Source organism: Colletotrichum lupini, chromosome 3, assembly GCF_023278565.1.
Source record: "Colletotrichum lupini chromosome 3, complete sequence".
Lineage (NCBI taxonomy): Eukaryota > Fungi > Ascomycota > Sordariomycetes > Glomerellales > Glomerellaceae > Colletotrichum > Colletotrichum lupini.
The window spans coordinates 5,840,500-5,859,577 of record NC_064676.1 but is presented as its reverse complement, the minus strand read 5'-3'; the positions used below and the strand labels follow the sequence as shown (position 1 = coordinate 5,859,577).

Genomic DNA, 19,078 nt, shown 5'->3' with positions numbered 1-19,078 from the left:
TCTAGTATATCATCCCTCCCACAAGTCTCACATCCCCAATAACGCCGTCAAATGCAACCCAAACGCGCCTACCCATGCCCATTCCCACCTCCCTCTTCCCTCAACGAGGCCTCAAAGACCCTTCCTCAACCCCTCCGTAACCTCCAACAACATCCTCAACCCATAGAACTTGGCCACGCTCCAATACACACTCAGCCTTCTCACAATATCCGCCCTCTTGACACTCTCAACCCACGTCCCGCTGCACGTACAATGCTCCATAAACTCGTTCATCCTCAACGCACCACACTTGCCGCATTTGAGATCTTGCGTAGTCCACTCCACCACAAACGCCTCCACGCTCGCCAACAACGTCTCCTCGATCGCATTCCGATCATACTCGGCCTCGCAAAACGTACACCGCCAAGGCCTCGTCTCCGGTCCCAGCCGCCGCCCGTCGGGCCCAATCTCCGGCAACAGGTCCTCGTCGCGGCAGAAGTCGAGGTCGCGCGCCATGGTGCAGCTGTCGCAGCTGAGCTGGATCACCTTCAGGCTCTCGCTCGGGTTCTGGAAGGCGCCTTCTTTGCTGAACTCGCGCACGTCGAACATGGCGAGCAGCTCTTTGCGCAGGAGGCGCGCTTCGAGGGTGATGTTCTTGTCGAGGGAGAGGACCTGCATCAGGGACTTTACGAGCTCGAGGACGGCGTTGCGCGAGGAGAGGTGGGCGAGGTGCGAGCCGGGGAGCTTGGGGAAGGAGTAGTCTTCCGCGAGCTCCGGGTGGAGCAGCTCGCGCTTCTGTAGGTTGACGAGGTTGGCAATGTCCTTCTTCAGGGGCTTCTCAAAGACTTTGCCTAGGATAATTTGTCCCTGGGCGCCCTCCGCAAGGGCCTTTTGCGGGAGTTGTGTAAGGCGCGGCGTCGAGGAGAAGTCTCCGTCTTGAGGGCGCTTGAGGTTGTGCATGAGTTGGATGAACTCAATGACCCAGTCCTGGAAAGTGGGCTGCAGGCGGATAGGGAGGAATGTCGCCATTTGCCAGTGCATGACGGTGTCGAGAGTCTGCTGCTCTGCCTCCACCACCTCCTGACAGGCTTTGCCGCCGTAGTTGAACTCATCGTACCATACTAGGTAATCCCAATATTCCTTGATCTCAAGATCGATGAAGTGGAAGAGGGGCTTGCTCTTGATCGACTTGATAATGTACTGACTGTAGGCATACGCGGTACCGACCTCGGCCTTGGTCGTCTGAAGCAAAAGGCGGTTCGAGTTGGCAAAGATGACCTGAGAGCCGACTCGGCGGAAGTCGGCCATGAGCTGTTGGAAGGCCTTCTTGGACATCATCTGCACGTAATAGTGCAGAGCACGGTCATACAGGAAGGAATCGGGATTCTCGACCCAACGGACCAGGTGCTGAACCATGACATCGGCCATGGTGTTGCCCTTGCAGGCCTCCTGCCACCAACTCTTCACCATCTCTCGGAGAACCAACACACCAGCGTTGGCAAACGTGCCTTCTGACGAGATGACTTCGTCGCCAGCCGCGTTACCATCTCCGGCGGGATTGAAAGAAATAGACTCGGAGCCTTCCAGCTCATTGATAAGAGAGGATGTGAGTATGGTGTTGATGGCTAGGTTTCTGACCTCCAAGTCGATGCAGACCGAGGAGAAGGTGCCGGGGTTGTTGATCGAGGGCATCTGGACAGTTTCGAGCGGGCCGATAATGTCATCTTTCTCGTGACCGGCATGGTCGGGACGAGGGCTTGCGGACCACCACAGGACAACATTGTTGTTCTGCAACCTTCTAGCATAGGCAATATCGATGAGGAAGCGCGGGTCCTCTCGCTCGAGATTACAGAGAGGAACCTCTCCGTACCGTGCGAGTGTTGTAAGATGCAAGATCCAGGAGCCAAGACCAAGATAATGCCCAACAAGCCGTCTAGCAACGACTGCTTGCCAGCCAAGTGGCGGCAGGGAGCTATCCGCAGCATCATACTTAAGCGGCAGTACTGGAAACTCGCCGAGAATCGGAACGTCATTGATGAGCATGTTGCGCTGGGATGATTGGATAACCATCATGAGTGGTCGCAGCTCGTCCTTTCTCATCTTCTTGACGACGTCGCTGAGTTCCAAATGCGCCTTTCGCCTTGTCGTGACCTGGGTGATTTTGAAGTTGAGCTTCTCCTGGTAGGTAAAGCAATCCTGCCAATTCGTGCCTTCCGCCTCTTCTCCTCGCCGAGCAAGTAGCTCGGTGTAGATTCGGGAGATGTTGGGGAGGTCCTGGCCCGAGTCTCTGCCCTTCTGCAGAATGATCACATGTGCCTCGTCCTTCAGTGTAGAAAAGACTCCAAAGATTTGTTTGTCGCCAGCAGTGACGTGAGAAACGTAGATGTATGCCAGGGGTGAAGTTTCAAGATAGGTCTTCGCCTTCAGGGGACGCTTGAGACCACTTAGATCGAAGCCTTGCTCCAGGCCCTTTCCGAGGACTGCATGTTGCTGTTCGTCAATGGTGCAGAGATTACCCAGTTGAAGCACAGCCCGAATATTCAGCGGCAAATGCTTCTCGTACACGCCTTCGACACTGGGGTGGTTGAACAGCAGCGAGAACTTGTCCGCCTCATTGAAGTAGACGTCCTCAGGAACCGTAAGCTTGAAGAGGTGAACGGAAGAGTGACCATTCGGAAGCGTGTGGTTGACCTGCTCGACCTCACAGCCAGGGATATCAACGTCGGGCATTTCGCCACTTCTCAAGTTCAAGAACACCTGTCGCGGGACCTTGATCTTGAGCGAGTGGATCTTTGCATCAATAAGAACGTGAGCGTTGACGATACCAGGAGTTTCCGTCGGCTTGAGATGCAACAGCTGCCAATTGCTCATGTAAGTCATATGGGCTTGCTTCATGAACGTGTTTTGGATGTTATTCTGGTTGTTGCCGCGTCGGTCTCCAAAAAGCTGTCGTCTTCGAATGCGAGCCTGCTTTTGAATCTTCCACTTTTGCTTCTGGTATTGCAAGAAGCCAATGTAGTCGTCTGAGGGGGAGGGCATAACCATGGGCAGTGCGGCGAAGGGATCAGTGCTCTCAGCAGCTTCGGGAGACTTTCTCTTCTGGGCAGTAGGCTGTGAAGCGGCCACCACAGACGTCACGGGCTTTGGCTTGAGTAGCTGTGTGCCGAAGTCCTCCATGTCGGTTGCGGACCGACCGTTGCGGTTGGTGATGTCTTCCAGTGGCCCCTTGGTGAAAAGGTCGGTGAGCTTCTTCTGCTTCATCTTATCGTCCTTGATGTTGATCCGGCGTTGCAGCCAGTCGGGGTGAGCCACACGAGGAACCGGGTTCCTGACTTTCTGGAGCGCAGCAGGGATGGTGATGAGCTTCTGGATAACGGATCCCAGGCGCTCGAGGTAGTAGTCCCAGTCCAATAGAGCTCTCGGGTCGGTGTCCGCAGGTTCCTCCTTGAGCCATTTCTTGAGGTAGAAACGCTTCGTCGTCTCTTCAGCAGAGAAGATGGCAACCGGGATGGCTCGCTCGGTGACGGGCGCGTTCTTGGGTCTGGCGCAGATAATGAACTTGCAATTCAATCCCTTGTCCTTGACCATCTGTTCACCCAAGAAGTCTGCCAAACGCTTCGCCGTGGTGATTGAAGTTGACTTTTGCGAACCGTACTCCTCCAAGGTCTTGGACATGCTTCTGTTCTCCGAAATAAGCTCCATGAGTTCCTCGTCCGCTAGCGTTGCACCCTTGCTGTGCAATACATCAAGCCATTGGTTGGCAACCTTGGCAACGGCAGCATAGCACTCGGCAAGAGTTTCTCCTTCAAGAAAAAACTTGAAGATTTGCTGCTGGAAGATCTTGATGAGCTTCAGCTCACCTCTGCGCTTCACTTCGAAACCCTTCAACTCGGCCAAACTGCCGTCGTCGTTGAAGACTGCATAACGCTTCTTCAAATTCTTGTCCTCCTCCTTGGAAGTCGGCAAGACCATGGCCTTGTAAGGGCCGTCGACTTCGAAGAAGATGGAGTTGTCGCTGTGCGTCTCGTACTTGAGAGTCTTGGGGTCTGTGAGCGTCTGGTACTGGTGGTTGGTGAACTTTGCGTGAACCAAATGGTTCAACATGGTACAGGGGTACGAGATGGTGACCTTCTTGCCTCCCTTGGTCTTGAAGGCGAAGTTTTCCGGGAACGTGGCGGGAAGCATACACCAGATACCGTCCGTATCCAATTCTAAGGGACGACCCAATCGCTCAACGAGCGACCTGGCCAGCTGAATAATTGTCGCTCCCGTCAGACACGTAACACCAGCCATTTCCATGGAATACCATCTGGATCCCTTTCTCATGACATAGCCATAGAAGGAATTCAAAATAACCTTGTGAGCAAGCTGCAGCGAGTCGAAGAGAATAATCATCTTCTTAGCCGCATCAACTTCGCTGGAGGTTGCGCCAGAGGACTTCAGGGCTTCCGTTTTGCCCTTCCAGACCTTGGCTTTACCCTTGTAATCGTATCGACGATCACGGAAGTCTCGTACGGTGTTGATGTAGAACGGATTCTCTCGCTGGCAGATGATGGCCTCCTTGACAGTCGTTGTCGAGTCGTGGATCTTGTGGTAAACCTTTTGCGAAAAGATCTGCAACCGCTTCCGCAGGAGAGCAGTCTGCTCGTCGGGAGACAAATCCTGAAACGTCCTCTGAGGCGAATTCGGCCACTTGCCGGGGAACTTTTCATTCTCCAGAGCATTTCTGATCATGTTGTACTCGTCCCGCTTTGCCGGCAAGTACTCTCCTCTCCACGCCCACGGCATGCGTCTATCGCACGTCTTGCCTGGGCGGTTGAAGTCGCATGCCGCACAGTCCGACTCTTGGATCATGGAGTCCGGTTGCAGACGGTTCGTCGTCATGATATTGGGGTACATGGACGCAACGTCGAGATGGTAGATTAGGGGTCGCTCGCTGCGGTTCGGTGTCTCCTTCAATGCGCGCAACCGAGAAGCGATTTGCTCCCTGATCTCGTCATAGTTTTCAATATCGTCCATGGACTTCTTTTCCTCCACCGTAATACTGAATTTCAGCGCGGCGTCCAAATCATTCAACAGCTCATCAACTGCACCCGTGTCAACCGCAAAATTTACGGGAATATCCGCGCGGAAGACACCTGCTTCAATACTTTCGACGTGGCCACCGACATACGTCTCTGAGTCAAGCAAGTGTCCTTCGTAGAACGCTTCTCTTGGCGACACATGCTTGTTTGGTAACACAATCTCTTGTTGGTAGGCCTGCACCATCAACAACATCTCGCAAAGGGTACCGGTACCCTTTCGCAACGTGTCGTCACCACCAAGCGGCAGAATCGTGCATAGAGAGAAAATGAAGGGATGGACGTATTTCATGTACAGGTAGTACGTCGCCACAGCATCGGAAACTGAGTACTCGGCCAGGGTCTGGGGGCGTTCCTGGGCATATGGCGTCATGAGTTCGGGGTCGAGCTCGTCGGGGTCGTAACCGAGCTTGGCGACGGTGACGGCTTTCAGACCTCGGGATCCCTGAGGCAGGTAGGAGTCACGATTCACCCAGTGGAAACAATCCATGTGCACGCTGTAGCTGCACTTGTACTGGTCCTCGCTGTCCTTCTTCCAACCAATCTCCTGGTACATGTCGATGCCGTTGATGCTAGCTCGGGCGTCCACAAAGGGCCAATCGAAAAAGTCACCGTTGTACGTCGCAATGACTGTCGGTCTCGCCTCCTTGATGTGTAGGAAGAACCTCTCCAGCACGGCCTTCTCGTCCGGTTCGTTGAAAATCATAAAGGGTCCTGGGTATTCCGGCTTGGGGGTGTAGTCAAAGTCGCCAATGTCCTCGGAGATGATTTCCCTGTTCGTGATCAGGAAACCCTGCCCGTCAATCATGTACGAAATCATCATGACCTGGTCGATGGCGGCGTCGGGGAATTTGAGGGGCAGTTTCGTCGTCTCGATATCGTAGGCCATGACTACCGGGTCTGCCATGGCCAGGCGGTCCTCATTGGTTGTGATTTTTGTGACGCCGTGCTTAACGTCGATGAAGTACCATTTTCCCACCCGAATATCTGCAATCAGGACTGGTTAGTCGTGGCTGGTTCCGAGCTCCGAAGGACCCAAACCTACCCATATCTATCATTACTCTTACATGGTACGGCACGTCGTACTCTCTAATATCGACAATGAAGTCGCTGGCGTCGGCAAAAGAAGCATTCGTTCGTCTATCGTCATCTCGTGAATCGTCAAAAAGGTCAAAGTCGCCATTCATCCTGCAAGCATGTCAGTCAACCCACTTCATAAACCCCAGAACATGGCAACGACTTACGTTGAAACCTCGGCATATGCGTCCAAAGCATCCACATTCTTCCTGTTCTTCGCCGCAATGGGCATGATATCCTTCCTCGCCGCCATCAAATCCGCCACATTCGTAAACCTCAGCTCCAGAAACGTGCGGCGGTACCCTAGCAGATGATTCGGCATCTTCAAATCCTCCTTGTCCACCCTCTTAATCGTCTTGACGACGCCGTCGCCAGGCACGCGCTTCAGCCACTCCTCGACCTCGCTCTCGCGGCCCTTCTTCACGGCAATCAAAAAGTAGGGGTCGTACTCGACCGTCGCCTTGAAGTGCGCGCCGTCGTCCTCGATAAAGTAACAGTCGAGCGCCGCCCGCCCGTTGGGGTTCCTGTCGTCCTCGACCGAGGTGGGCTGCACGTTGACGAGCCAGCCCTCCTTGCGCTTGCCGCCCTCGTAGCGGGCGAAACCCATATTCTCGTCGATTTGGTGCGCCAGCCGGGTGCGCTCCCACTTCTCGTCGGCCGAGGTGGCCTCGTTGCGGCCCGAGGCGGCGAAGGTGCGTGTCGTTCGTGAGGGGCCGTGGTAGGCTTGCTTGCCGCCGCGGCGGTAGCCCTTTTGCGGGCGCCGTAGGCTCGTGTTGGGCATTGTGGGCGGCTGTTATGTGGTTGAGGTTTCGGTAGGAAGGGGATGTCTCGAGGGATCTTGTTGATCGGTGTAGATCTCCGTCGAGGGACTCTAGGTAACGGAGGTCTCTCGAGGAAATCGCAGCCTCTATGGAGTCATGAGACAAGACCACAGAGACAAACGGCTAGGTTCGTAGCAGTGGGGAAGACTTGACAATGAGGGACTGGTGGTGGGTATCAAGAAGGCTCTCTCTCTCTCTCCGTCTCTGTCAAGACCAATAAACAAAGGCAAGTCTGTCTTGGTGACGAAAAAAACCAAGAACAACCGAGAGAAAACGGGGTATTGACGATCCTAGGAATAGGAATTGGACGAGTGGGAGAGTGGGATTTGTCACTCTAGTATTCAAGAACGAAAGGCATTGAGCTTTTGCGCATTGAGGACGGGAGTGGAGGGCCACTATCCAATTACTCGTTGTCCAGGGCACAAAAAGGATGGTGCCAAAGACGCGTCGTCCCCGTCGCGACTTTACGCGAAATCTGCACGTTCTGCAGGCCAGAACAGGAGACCGGGGGACCCACTTCAATTAAGCCCAACATCCCGCGCGACAGCTGCGCAGCGCCTGTGCAGCGCACACTCAGTCTGCAGGGGAACTTAAACGCAGAGGCACGGACCATGGACACCGGCCCAGCAACGAACCGTCGACGGGGGGGAGTGGAGGTCCAAATTCGGTGGACGTCATCTCAGGCCACGGGCAGACTTTGAGAGCTTTACCGGGGGACCGAAAATCAAGCGTCGGGATTCACAAGAACCAGCATCGGATGCGCTCCATCTCATTCACACTAGACAAATATAAAAGCTAGACCTTCGCACGTAATGGCAGACTCACCAAACATCCCGGGCCCCAAGAAAGAAGGCCAGAAGCTATACCTCTGGTCCCGTTCAAGCCAAGGCCCAGTCGGGGAGGGAGCTCCCGGTTCAACAACACCTACAACGGCATCACCAACATCACCATCACCGGAGCAGGCGTCCGACCCTAAGCTCAACCCGACCGACTTCCAGAAGAACTTCCCGACGCAGGACGGTGCCGCCGCGCCGGGGTACCCGTCTATCGGCGAGGCCGTCAAGACCATCAAATCGGACGACTTCCTCTCCGTCACGCAGACGCCTTGCGCGCGGGACGGGTTTCTCACCGGTATCGCCAGCGGTGCTGGTGTTGGAGGATTCAGATATGTCTTCGGAGGTAGATCTCCCCTGATTATTCCTATTCTACCTTGTCTCAATTTGGGAATCCCCCTCTCACATCATCTCACCTTCACACTCACACTCACCTTCACACTCACACTCACACTCACACTCATACTCACACTCACACTCGCACTTATATTTCCTCCCCTTTTCCTACGCTGTACTCATCCTCATCCATACCAAAAGCCAGCCACTAAAACTCTCGACCAGGCTCACCCATCAAGGCGGCAAACTGGGCCGTAGGCAGCTTCCTCATCGGCTGCATCGGCTCCTACGAGTACTGCCAGATGAAGCGGCGGCAGGAGCGCGTCAAGATGAAGCGCACCGTCGAGGTCTACCAGGAGACCATGATCGACAAGCGCCGCCGCGAGATCGAGCAGCTCAAGCAGCAGGCTGAGCAGAAAAAGGCAGAGGAGGAGGCCAAGGCCGCCGGCCAGAAGTCTTGGTACAAGTTCTGGTGAAAGGAACTCGTTCGTGGTGTAGAGGAAGAAAGGTCGGCATCTCCAAAGGGATCCTTTGCCGGGCCACGCCTTGTATGAATAGCATTCCGCAAAGGGCGAAAGAGAAGGGCATCTGCGAGTGGCTTTGGCCCGCGATGCACGCGTGTTGAAATAACTGTATCATCATCCATTCGATTTGGGGGTATAAAAGAAAGACTATTTGTATCATTCCATCCATTCTTCCTTGTTCCCCTGTTTCCTATAATTCCTGTCGCAGTCTTTGCTGCGTGATGTGAAGGGGATATCGTGCTGGCCATCATCCAAGTGATGAACCGCAATCCAGAAAAAAGTCCATTCGTACATAGACGCACCCATATGGTTCATAAACGCCCCTTATCCCTAACGCCATACGAAGCCTTTCGTGGCCATTCCTTCAGCCTAGGCCATACCAAAGCCAAACGACAAGGCCCAATACTACCAGGCCTCATCGCAGAAAAATTTCGCTGCTTGCACCCCTTTTGCGACTGTCCTTAGACGTTCGTCACGACTGTGCTGGCTTCCGATTCGGTGAAGCGCACCTTTCGCACGCCGCCGCCGCTGCCACCAGCAGAAGGCTTGGAAGGAAGACCAGCACCGCTCCCTCGTCTCCGCTGACTTCTTCTAGCCCTCGCCTCGCTCTCTTCTCTCTTCTTGTACTCGGCCAGCTGCAGGCGGCGCTTCTGCGTCCGTGCATATGCCATCGCGGCTGTAGGCATGAACCCGACACCATTGATGCCTGTGCCGTCGTCGTCCTTGTCTTCTGGATCGTAAATCGTAATCTCCTCCTCCTTCCAGGTAAGCGCAGCCCTGACTGGGTCGACAATCGTCTTCATCTCCTGGTCTTCTTGTTGTTGCTGCAGTCCAGCAGCGGCAGAGGCTATGATGGCAGGGTTGGTCTTGTTGGTCCCCTTGCGGCCCTTGAGCGGTGGTGTGCCCGCGCGTCTCCGTCCTCGGGCTTTCGGATCTTGTAGTTTGTCGAAGGAAGGATGCGTGCGTGGTTGTTGTGTGCTCGTGAGTAGTGTTGTGGCGGTAGCAGTGGGAGCGTCTTCTTCTGTGAATTTCGATTTCGGGATAGACACCGGATCGCTCTTGACATCGGGGTCCGGAATGACGACCAGTGCGTCTGCAGCAGTGGTAGCAGTAGTGGTAGCGACGGCAGTGTTGTCGCCCTCAACGTCCGTCATCTCCAGCTCAGGAACCTTGACTCTCTTGCGGCTCGCAAACGGGTCGTCGTCAGAATATCCGTACCCGCTGCCGTCCTTGTGCTCGTTGCGCGTCGGATCATATGCGGTGCTGCCGGGTCCAGCAGCAGCAGCTCGGTTCTGTTGCTGGGCTACCCCGCCCCCACCACTATTCCCACCTAACGCCAGACCACGGAACTTGTGGACGACCTTGCTGTGGGGGCTTGCGCTGCCGTCTTCTGCGTCGCTGCTCTTGGGGTGGTCGGCAGGCAGCTGGAAGTTGAATCTGGAGGTTGTGTATATCGGCGACACCGGCGGGGCGTCCTCGTCTCTCTTGCGCTTCGGCGTCGTCGTCGGGGTTGGGAAGGGTTCAGCCATAATGCTGTGCAGTATGTGGTAAGGTATATTGCGCAGGTAGCGCCGCACTTAAGGCAGTTGATGGTGTGGGCTGATTTAGGGAGGTATCTGACTCGTTCGGGATATTGTTGGCAAATAGGAATGAGTCGGACGATGCAATAAGGCGAAGGACCGTAATTGTCGGTTGGTAGAATGTTGTCTCGGTTAGGTAAGTTGAAGCTTGTAAGCTTTTGATTCTCGAGGATATTGGGTATCGTGAATCAGTGGCGGTCAAGAAGCGTAAGTTATCTAGGTAAGGAAGGTACGGTGAGGTAGTTGTTGAAAAGAAAGGCTCTAACTTGGTCAAGTGATTGAATATTTTTAGTCTTGGGAGGCAGATCCGGCAGTTACCCTTTGGATCTGGGCTGGTCCTTCCTTTCCTGAGTACAAACTTGCAAAATGCCCACCAAATGACCGTTACGTGGGCGCGATAAGCTAAACACACCCACGCTAAAACAAAGCTAGAGCCCCTCGGTGAGCTGCGTACGCCGTGTACATGTACGCCGTGGGAACCTCTCTCATCTTCATCCCATGTTTTTGTGACACCCCCCCCCCCCCCCAAGCTTCGTCAGAAAATTCAGCCAAATCGGGATATTTCCATCCTAAACGGACGTTAATGGCTGAAATGTATCCGTATCTCCCGGCTCTCAAAGCTTGAAGCGCTGTTCAGGAATACCGTAGCCGGATGCAGTCTCTGCCTTAGGAGGTTATCACGAGAAATACTGGTCGACTTGTGAACCCAAAAGCCAAGTTAAATCAGTTACCAGATTTTTTAACTAACAAGCAGAAGCAGATTCATTATCCATTCTAGATACTCATTGATATCGTCATATCCACCCCTCAGTACCAATAACTTCCAAAGTCTCTCTACTCGCTCCAAGCCTTGTACACAATCCTCGTACCATACGTCTCCCCCTTCTTCAACAACATCTGGCCCTTCCACTCATCCACATTAACCGCATTCACCCACCGACTCGGCTCGACACAGAACCCGCTCCTCTTGCCCCGCGCCGCAACCCCTCCCACGGCGGGCACATCGATCCCCTCGCCCGTGTAAAACTGGAACGCCGGCTCCGTGCTGAGAACCTCGAGGTTGACCTCGTTCTTGGGGTGCTTCGCGTGCACGTGCAGCTTCAGCGGCGCTTGGCGGGTATCGATCGGCACCGCGCCAGCCTCCTTCTCCTCGACGACGACAAAGCAGTCGTCCACCGCGGGGGCCTCGACGCCGAGCTCAAACGGCTTACCGCCCTCGATGCCCGGAAAGGGCGCCGGCCCGCCGGTGGGAATACCGTCCTCGCGGGGAAGGTACGCGTTCGTCGCCAGCGTCGCGACGGTGCCAGCAAAGGTCTCGTCGCCCGTGAGATTAAAGTACGAGTGGTTCGTCATGTTGATAGCCGTCTCCTCGGCGCCGTCGACGAGCTGCGCCTCGTACTCCATGCCCAGCACCGAGACCTCCTTGCCGTCCACCTGCTGCGTGCCGGCCGTGTAGATGACCTTTACCTGAACCTTTCCGGGGAACCCTTCGTCGCCGTCCTCGCTGGTGAGCGAGAACTGGACGCTCTCGCCACCCTGGAGACCCTCGACGCCCGGGATCGCGCGGACGCCGACGGGCTTGGGACCCTCCCAGACCTTGGAGCTCCAGGGCTTGGCGCCGCCGTGCAGGTTGTTGTTGCCGTCGTTGGCGGCGAGCTTGTACGTCTTCCCCCCGTTGAGGGATTTGATCTGCGCCGAGGCGAGGCGGTTCGCGACGCGGCCGACGGTGACGCCAAAGTAAGGCGAGTTGTGCTTCTCGTAGAGGTCCTGGGTCGGGAAGCCTTGGACGATGTTGACGCCCTTGACCTTGAAGGACTGCAGGATGGCGCCCAGGGGCAGGAACTCGAAGGTAGCGTCCGACATTGTGCGAAAGGTATGTGTGGCCTTTTGGGGAAACGGGCTTGGTGATGCGGACAGGTAAGGTAGTCGATCGAAGTGTTGAATCACGGAATTGTCAGTCCAAAGTGAAAGAGGGCTACGACAGATACCTGGAATCACGCAGAGCTGTATTTTTGGGCAAGGGGACGGCAACCCTTTATGGAGTGCGACCAAGAGTCCCGTCACTGGTTGACATGGCGAAACATGCAATTCAGGCTATTATTGCTTGTATCTGCGCTTGTTGGCCGATGTAGCGGGGTGTTTGGACGAGGATGGCCGATGGAGGAGGGGGTGGAAACAGTTGAAGAGAAATGACGGCGTCTGCGGGGACGCACGCCCGCGGCGGGGTAAATTGGAGACACAAAAGACGTCCAGTATTCGTACGGACCACCTGGCGGGGAAGCTTTCCCCTCTGTTTGGCCGGTGCTCTCACTCCTCAACACCGAACCAGGAGGTTCCCAGCCCCATTTCGAGCGGCCATGCTGTCGTCTAACTGGTGCGTCTAAAACAACACGAGCAGCTTTGCGCCTTGTCTTCGCGTCTCCGGCTTTTTGGGGAAATGGATGGATCCAAAGCTGCCAAGTTCCCAGACGACCAGAGGGATGCTGGCGGATGGCGGATACACACGACAGTCAATTTGAGAGGCCCGCTTGAGCTGGGTAAGAAACTAAGACTGAAGTGAAAGTTTGCTCCATCCGCGAGCTGTGAGTGGATGTACAAGTTGTCAATTGTCCCGAATTCCTGAGAAACCCACCGTGGTCCGAAAATTAGTGCATTAAGATCGTGTACAACCTTTTGGTGACCCCTTGTCCTCTTCGGGCGACACTCCGCGATGTAGCGCCACCAAAAAACCAGAGGCCTCATGCTTCCAAGCTACATATGATACAATGAGCAACAATCACACTCATATGAATGATGGACCGCCAACACATAATGCAATGTCCCATCCCAATATTCGTTACATCAATCCGATTCTTCGTCGTCGTCGCCGAGGAACGCCAGGTCCGCTCGCGCCTTGCCTCGTGCACGCGACGGGACGTGTGACGCTTGGTCCTCGTCATCTTCGTCGTCTTCATTGTCTTTGACGTTCTCGTCGTCAGAAACATCATCCTTCACAGCCTTTTTGGGCGTTGGTTGGCCACGCGCCTTGCTTCGAGACGATCTGCCTTCTGCGCCCCAATTGGCATTCATCTCCTGAACTGCTTCCAAGTCCGCCTCCAATTCTCTGCGCTCCTTGATCTCTTTTGCCTTTGCTTCTGAAAAGCGACCATCCATTCCAATGTCTTTGAGCATGCCTCTGAGGTGCCTAATCTTGGCCTTGGTATCGTCTCCGTATTGCTTCAACTCGAAGCCCCAGATTTTGCGAATACCACACTTGACCAGATGAGATTGTAGCTTTTTGATTTCCGCATCGTCAGGGTTCTCTGAGGCTGCCGGTGCCTTCTTCTGCTTGGTGGCCTTAGCCTTGGTCTTGGGGCCCGCTCCAGCTTCCTTCTTCTTGCGTTTCGGCTTGGGTGGCTCGTCTATCACGTCCGATAGCTCGCTGGTCGTGTCGTCTGCTGGCGCCTCGGCCTTCTTCTCGTTCGAAGCTTCGGGGTGCTTCTCGATTGACTCCTCATCCTTTTTTGCCTCGACCTTCTTCTCTTGTGACTTTTCCTCCTTGTCCTCGACCTTGTCGTCCTCGCTGTCAGGTGGGGAGCTCAAGGCATCTGAACCACTCTCTTCAGCCTTGCCCGCACGTCCGTTGGTGGATTTAGACGCCTTCGGCTTGGCAGGGCTCGCTTCGTCAGAATCAGAGTCGATCACAGGAGTTTCCTCCTTCTTCTTCCGCGGGGCTGCTTTCTTCTTCGGCTTCGCCTTTGGCTTCTCCTCCTCGGAGGCGCTCGCCTCAGATTCTTCTACTTTGGCAGAGGCGCGCTTTCTGCGCTTAGCAGGCGGTGATTTTTCGGCTGCTTGACGCTTGCCCGACTTCTTTGGCTTCACATCTTCTTCATCTTCGTTAGGTTCGACTTCTTCATCGGGGTCTGCGTTGCCCTCCACGAGGTCGGTCTAGTATGATGTCAGAAAGACAAACTCCGACACTGTTGGCGGTGCTCGTGCCTATGCCAGTGCCAGGGAGGGGCTAGGTAATTACAGCGAGTTCCTTGATGAGCTTTTTGCTCTTCTCCTTCCATTTTCCTGAAGACAGCATTTCATCTTCGAGCTCGAGATCTGATTCGACGCGCCTTCGGATGGAGTTCACGTTGAGGTTATCGATGTCCGTCTTGAAGACCTCGCGGACTTTGGCGAGGATCGTCGCCTCGATCTCCTTGTCTGAAGGGGCCATGCTTGTAAGATTGGCCGGGATGAATGGAGTCAATGGTGCAATTGAACGTTGATGCCGTCGATAAGGAAATTTACAGCTTCACTGGACATTTGGCGCGGAATGGGGTAGAATGCAGGAGCTTCGGGGCTCTGTCGCGCAGGAAGTCGCGTCGAGGGACGGTGTCTGAGCGCAGCAGGTGGACGGCGACGCGGGCAGGCGCAGATCAAGCGCAACCGGGGTAAGCTGCAACTGATTCGACCGGAGTGGGGCGGCAGTCATCCGACGTCAATATCGGGCCTGGTCCGAGCTTTTTACATAGAAGGCAGGATGCAACGGCGCCGGGAGGAAGGAGAGATGGCAGTATTGTGCGCGTGTTCGAATCAGCCATTCCTTTCTTGATAGGTACAACGCAACTATCAATCATGATAAAGTAAGGCTGCTACCTTTACAGTTCTCCTAAATATCACTCGCCGGCCAGGAACAATGACGTATTGTCGAAAGTGGGCTTACTTGATGTGATTTGCGACATTGTGTAGTTATGTAAAACATAAGTGCTGAGGTTTGGTCTCGAAAGCAGCTTGATGATTGAGTACAAGGTGTCCGACGAAAGCTCGGAGAGTGAATGTGAGAAAGGTATGGAGTCCCTCAATGCCGCCGTTTGTTCTATGTCCATGATACATCTCTCGATCATTTGAAAGTGTGCAAATCCGAGCCCGAAATGATTGTAAGCCGGTTCATGATGGGCGGGCCGAGGAATAACACCGCAGTCAACCTCGCAAACTTGAATTTGCGGGTGTCAGGACATTTTGGTCCGAAAGTTATGGGGCCGTCGATGTCAGTCCGCGGTAGCCAAACAGGGAGCCTGGTCGACCTTGTGGGTTGGATGATTGGGCTAGATCGTTCTCTAAGCACCTAGCGTATGTCATTGGTTACGAAATGGTCGAAATGCCCAGCAATCGGGGCCGAAGCTCCTGCACAGCTACAATGACAGAGGGTAAGCATGTTGATGATGATGCTGGATAGTATTTGATACTAGGATGGTGACAGCACATTTGCGTTGCGGGACCGATCACCACTTAATGTGTGCCCAGCTATAAAAGCGAAGCCCCACTAGCTTCGAAAGCCTCGGGATTTAGCGAAAAGATGCAAGGTACTCTTCTCTCCAAAGAGTAAAGAGGCAGCTGGAGAAGCGCAGTTGAGGGGGGAAGGAAGGCTCTTGTGTGGCAGCGACAAGCTCACATTGTCGCCGGGAAGCCAGCTGAAGCCTGGAGGCTCGATTTGCAGGACAGACCGGATATCATTACGATGGGTGGATGCAGGGAAATTTTCAAGAGACATCGTGAACATTCTCTCCTCTACCGCCGATAAAGTACCCACATCTCGGCGCCGGATTCTCCACCATCTGGCGGAAGGTGCCCAGGTCTCATGTACATCTACTTGACACCTCAAGCTCTGGATGTCTTTTGGGCTCGTCCTGCGAGAGGAACGGATGGCAGAAGACGCAGGTGAGATAGATTCGGCTGGACGGACCTGTTGAAAAAATATCGCTCATATTGCCTCTCAGTCGGATTGTCTATCTGCCCGAGCCAGAAAGACAGTGCTAGGCGAGACGGCCTGTACATAGGTAGAGAGAGGTTGGAGGGGTGGCAGAGAAAAGAGTGACAGGGCCGGGAATTCCTCGCAGTGATTTGACAAGGATCTCTACCCAAAATTACGTAGATGGCACCGCAGCAGGTATCTGTACGAAGTACCAGCAGCGCCCAAAATCAAACACCATCCTCTGTACAGGACCTTGCTCTCTAAGTAGGTATGCTCCGGCTTTGACCTCACCTCAGTTTAACAGGTCATTGGATGCTTACCTTGGGTAGCCATGTTTCGTCTGCCGCGTTTGGTGCTCTTCTCTTATCTTGAAATGTTGCCAACCGAATAAGACCAAATATGTAGACTAAGAAAGGCGTCAAATCCATTCGTACTTTTCTCCATTGCCTTTACCCAGAGTGCCCCACAAACCAAGTACCTCTACTTCTGGGGAAACGCAAGCTCTGCCTTACAGTAGTGCGCCAGTGTTGCATCAGGTCGAGCTTTCTCCGTTGTGCAGCTGCTGCCCGTCTAGTTTGGATTGCACTGAACCGGATTGGCACTTTCTTGCTTCTTCTCAACACCCTCTCGTCTGCCCTCTCACCCGCCAGGACCTCACTCAGTCAACAAACGCAACCTGACAAGCCAACCACTGGCTAGCCGCCGTCTTCCTTCCCTTTCCACCTCACCCTATCTTCACGCACCTGAGGTTCTCTTCTCTCTCCATCCACCCAGACCAAGCTTGTCCTACATTGCCCTGCTTGTTTTTGTGCGTTACGTTTCCACGTAGCTTGCGTCCGACAGCCCAGCTTCTTCCGATACCGCTGCATCCTTACCGTCCCGTCAACATACCTTATACATACACTAGTCGCCGTCGCCCTTGTTTGAAGCTTTTCTGCGAACCACGACTCACTCCCACCTCTCTCGGCAACTCAAGAAGCTTACGACTTTTGCGACGGAGCTGTGTCCAGCACCAATCTGCCTATTTCGATCTCCTTCAGAGAATCAAACAAACACCAGCCCACCCCTGTGTGCTTTTTCCGTCGCCGTCACTTGAGTTTTGGGTACTTGATCTTCCTGGAATTTACCCCTCCATCATCCCCGCAAGCTCATCCCAGCCAGTCTCAGCTAACACCTTACCCTGCCGCCACAGGACACCCCAGCATACCTTAGCTACTGCTGTTCCCTAATTACCTGCCACCCATCGAACGAACCCTCCACGAAATCTTTCGCACCACCATCTTCCACCGAACACCTTCAGCACCAAGCAAATCGCCCAAGATGCCTTCGCTCGTCCCCGACGAAGAGACTGCGCCTGGTCGCCTACTACTGCTCTCCAACCGACTGCCCATCACTATCAAGCGTTCCGACGATGGCAGTTACTCCTTCTCCATGTCCTCTGGTGGTCTCGTCACCGGCCTCAGTGGTCTGTCCAAAACCACCAGCTTTCAATGGTACGGATGGCCAGGCCTCGAAGTTCCCGAGAACGAGATTGCCGGCATGAAGCAGCGTCTCAAGGACGAATACGATGCTCATCCTGTCTTCATTGACGACGAGCTCGCTGACAAGCACTACAACGGCTTCTCTAGTATGGACGACCCTCCCTTGCCTCTATATTTCCTAGCTTGACTAACAACCAAACCTTTTCCGCAGACTCTATTCTCTGGCCGCTTTTCCACTACCACCCCGGCGAAATCACATTTGACGAGAGCGCATGGGCCGCTTACCGCGAAGTCAACCGCTTGTTTGCCAAGGCTGTCGTCCAGGACGTTCAGGATGGCGATCTGATCTGGGTTCACGACTACCATCTGATGTTGCTGCCTGAGATGCTTCGCGAGGAAATCGGCGACTCCAAGAAGAACGTCAAGATTGGCTTCTTCCTGCACACGCCTTTCCCTTCTTCTGAAATTTACCGCATCCTTCCCGTTCGCGAAGCCCTCCTGACGGGCGTCCTCGACTGCGATCTAATCGGATTCCACACCTACGACTACGCTCGTCACTTCTTGAGCAGTTGCTCTCGCATTCTGTAAGACGCAATCGAAAAGCGAAAGCTTGTTCTCTTAGACAAAAACTGACGTCACATGTAGTGGAACTCCTACGACCCCCAATGGTGTTGATTACAATGGCAAATTCGTCACCGTTGGCGCATTCCCCATCGGTATTGATCCTGAGAAGTTCGTCGAAGGCCTCAAGAAACCCAAGGTCCAGGAGCGCATTGACGCTCTTACGCGCAAGTTCAATGGAGTGAAACTCATTGTCGGTGTCGATCGCCTCGACTACATCAAGGGTGTCCCTCAGAAGCTCCACGCATTGGAGGTCTTCTTGACAGAACACCCCGAGTGGATCGGGAAAATTGTGCTGGTTCAGGTCGCCGTGCCTTCAAGGCAGGACGTTGAGGAGTATCAGAATCTGCGTGCCGTGGTCAATGAGCTTGTCGGCCGTATCAACGGCAAGTTTGGCACCATCGAGTTCATGCCCATTCACTTCCTCCACCAGAGCGTCTCCTTCGACGAGCTCACAGCTCTGTACGCCGTTTCCGACGTCTGCCTTGTTTCCTCTACACGCGATGGCATGAACCTGGTCTCGTACGAGTATATCGCTACTCAGCGCGAGCGTCACGGTGTCATGATTCTGTCCGAGTTCACCGGCGCCGCCCAGTCCCTCAATGGCTCTCTCATCGTCAACCCATGGAACACTGAAGAGCTAGCAAACGCCATCCACGATGCCGTGACCATGTCCCCGGAGCAGCGCGAGACCAACTACAAGAAGCTCGAGCGCTACGTTTTCAAGTACACGTCATCCTGGTGGGGACAGTCCTTCGTCGCCGAGATGACTCGCCTCTCCCAGGAGGCGACGCAGTCCAAGACGTTGAAGAACATTGGCGGCAACGTGGTTGGTCAGGTCACCAAGGCGATTCAGGGCGCCGTCGATAGCGTCACCGGTAGCAAGGATGGCGCGGAAGATGCAAAGGAGACGAAGGCGGTAAAGCAAGAAGCATAACGGCCAATTGTACATCCAACAAAACTTGCAAACCAGGTTATTTACTTTTCCACTGGACAAGAGGCCGCCTGACCCATTTTAACGAA

The 19,078-nt window shown here is 54.4% G+C and overlaps 6 protein-coding genes across 6 annotated transcripts; 2 read left to right on the top strand and 4 right to left on the bottom strand.

The window, feature by feature from the left end:
* Positions 1-111: 111 nt before the first annotated feature.
* CLUP02_06516 (DNA polymerase family B) lies at positions 112-6,918 on the bottom strand (the record flags this gene model as incomplete). Its single annotated transcript, XM_049285515.1, has 3 exons — positions 112-6,047; positions 6,106-6,248; positions 6,305-6,918. 3 exons carry the CDS (start codon positions 6,916-6,918, stop codon positions 112-114), a joined length of 6,693 nt encoding a protein of 2,230 aa, XP_049142658.1.
* An 852-nt stretch (positions 6,919-7,770) lies between these two features.
* Positions 7,771-8,603, top strand: CLUP02_06515 (uncharacterized protein; the record flags this gene model as incomplete). The annotated part of the gene is made up of 2 exons (XM_049285514.1): positions 7,771-8,137; positions 8,353-8,603. The coding sequence occupies 2 exons, from the start codon at positions 7,771-7,773 to the stop codon at positions 8,601-8,603; spliced, it is 618 nt and encodes a 205-aa protein (XP_049142657.1).
* A 509-nt stretch (positions 8,604-9,112) lies between these two features.
* On the bottom strand, positions 9,113-10,180 carry CLUP02_06514 (uncharacterized protein; the record flags this gene model as incomplete). The annotated part of the gene is made up of 1 exon (XM_049285513.1): positions 9,113-10,180. The coding sequence occupies one exon, from the start codon at positions 10,178-10,180 to the stop codon at positions 9,113-9,115; it is 1,068 nt and encodes a 355-aa protein (XP_049142656.1).
* An 885-nt stretch (positions 10,181-11,065) lies between these two features.
* CLUP02_06513 (aldose 1-epimerase) lies at positions 11,066-12,094 on the bottom strand (the record flags this gene model as incomplete). The annotated part of the gene is made up of 1 exon (XM_049285512.1): positions 11,066-12,094. One exon carries the CDS (start codon positions 12,092-12,094, stop codon positions 11,066-11,068), a length of 1,029 nt encoding a protein of 342 aa, XP_049142655.1.
* Positions 12,095-13,072: 978 nt separating this feature from the next.
* CLUP02_06512 (transcriptional regulator) lies at positions 13,073-14,435 on the bottom strand (the record flags this gene model as incomplete). The annotated part of the gene is made up of 2 exons (XM_049285511.1): positions 13,073-14,158; positions 14,244-14,435. 2 exons carry the CDS (start codon positions 14,433-14,435, stop codon positions 13,073-13,075), a joined length of 1,278 nt encoding a protein of 425 aa, XP_049142654.1.
* Positions 14,436-17,273: 2,838 nt separating this feature from the next.
* Positions 17,274-18,992, top strand: CLUP02_06511 (alpha,alpha-trehalose-phosphate synthase 1; the record flags this gene model as incomplete). Its single annotated transcript, XM_049285510.1, has 4 exons — positions 17,274-17,580; positions 17,646-18,018; positions 18,080-18,248; positions 18,783-18,992. 4 exons carry the CDS (start codon positions 17,274-17,276, stop codon positions 18,990-18,992), a joined length of 1,059 nt encoding a protein of 352 aa, XP_049142653.1.
* Positions 18,993-19,078: the final 86 nt, after the last annotated feature.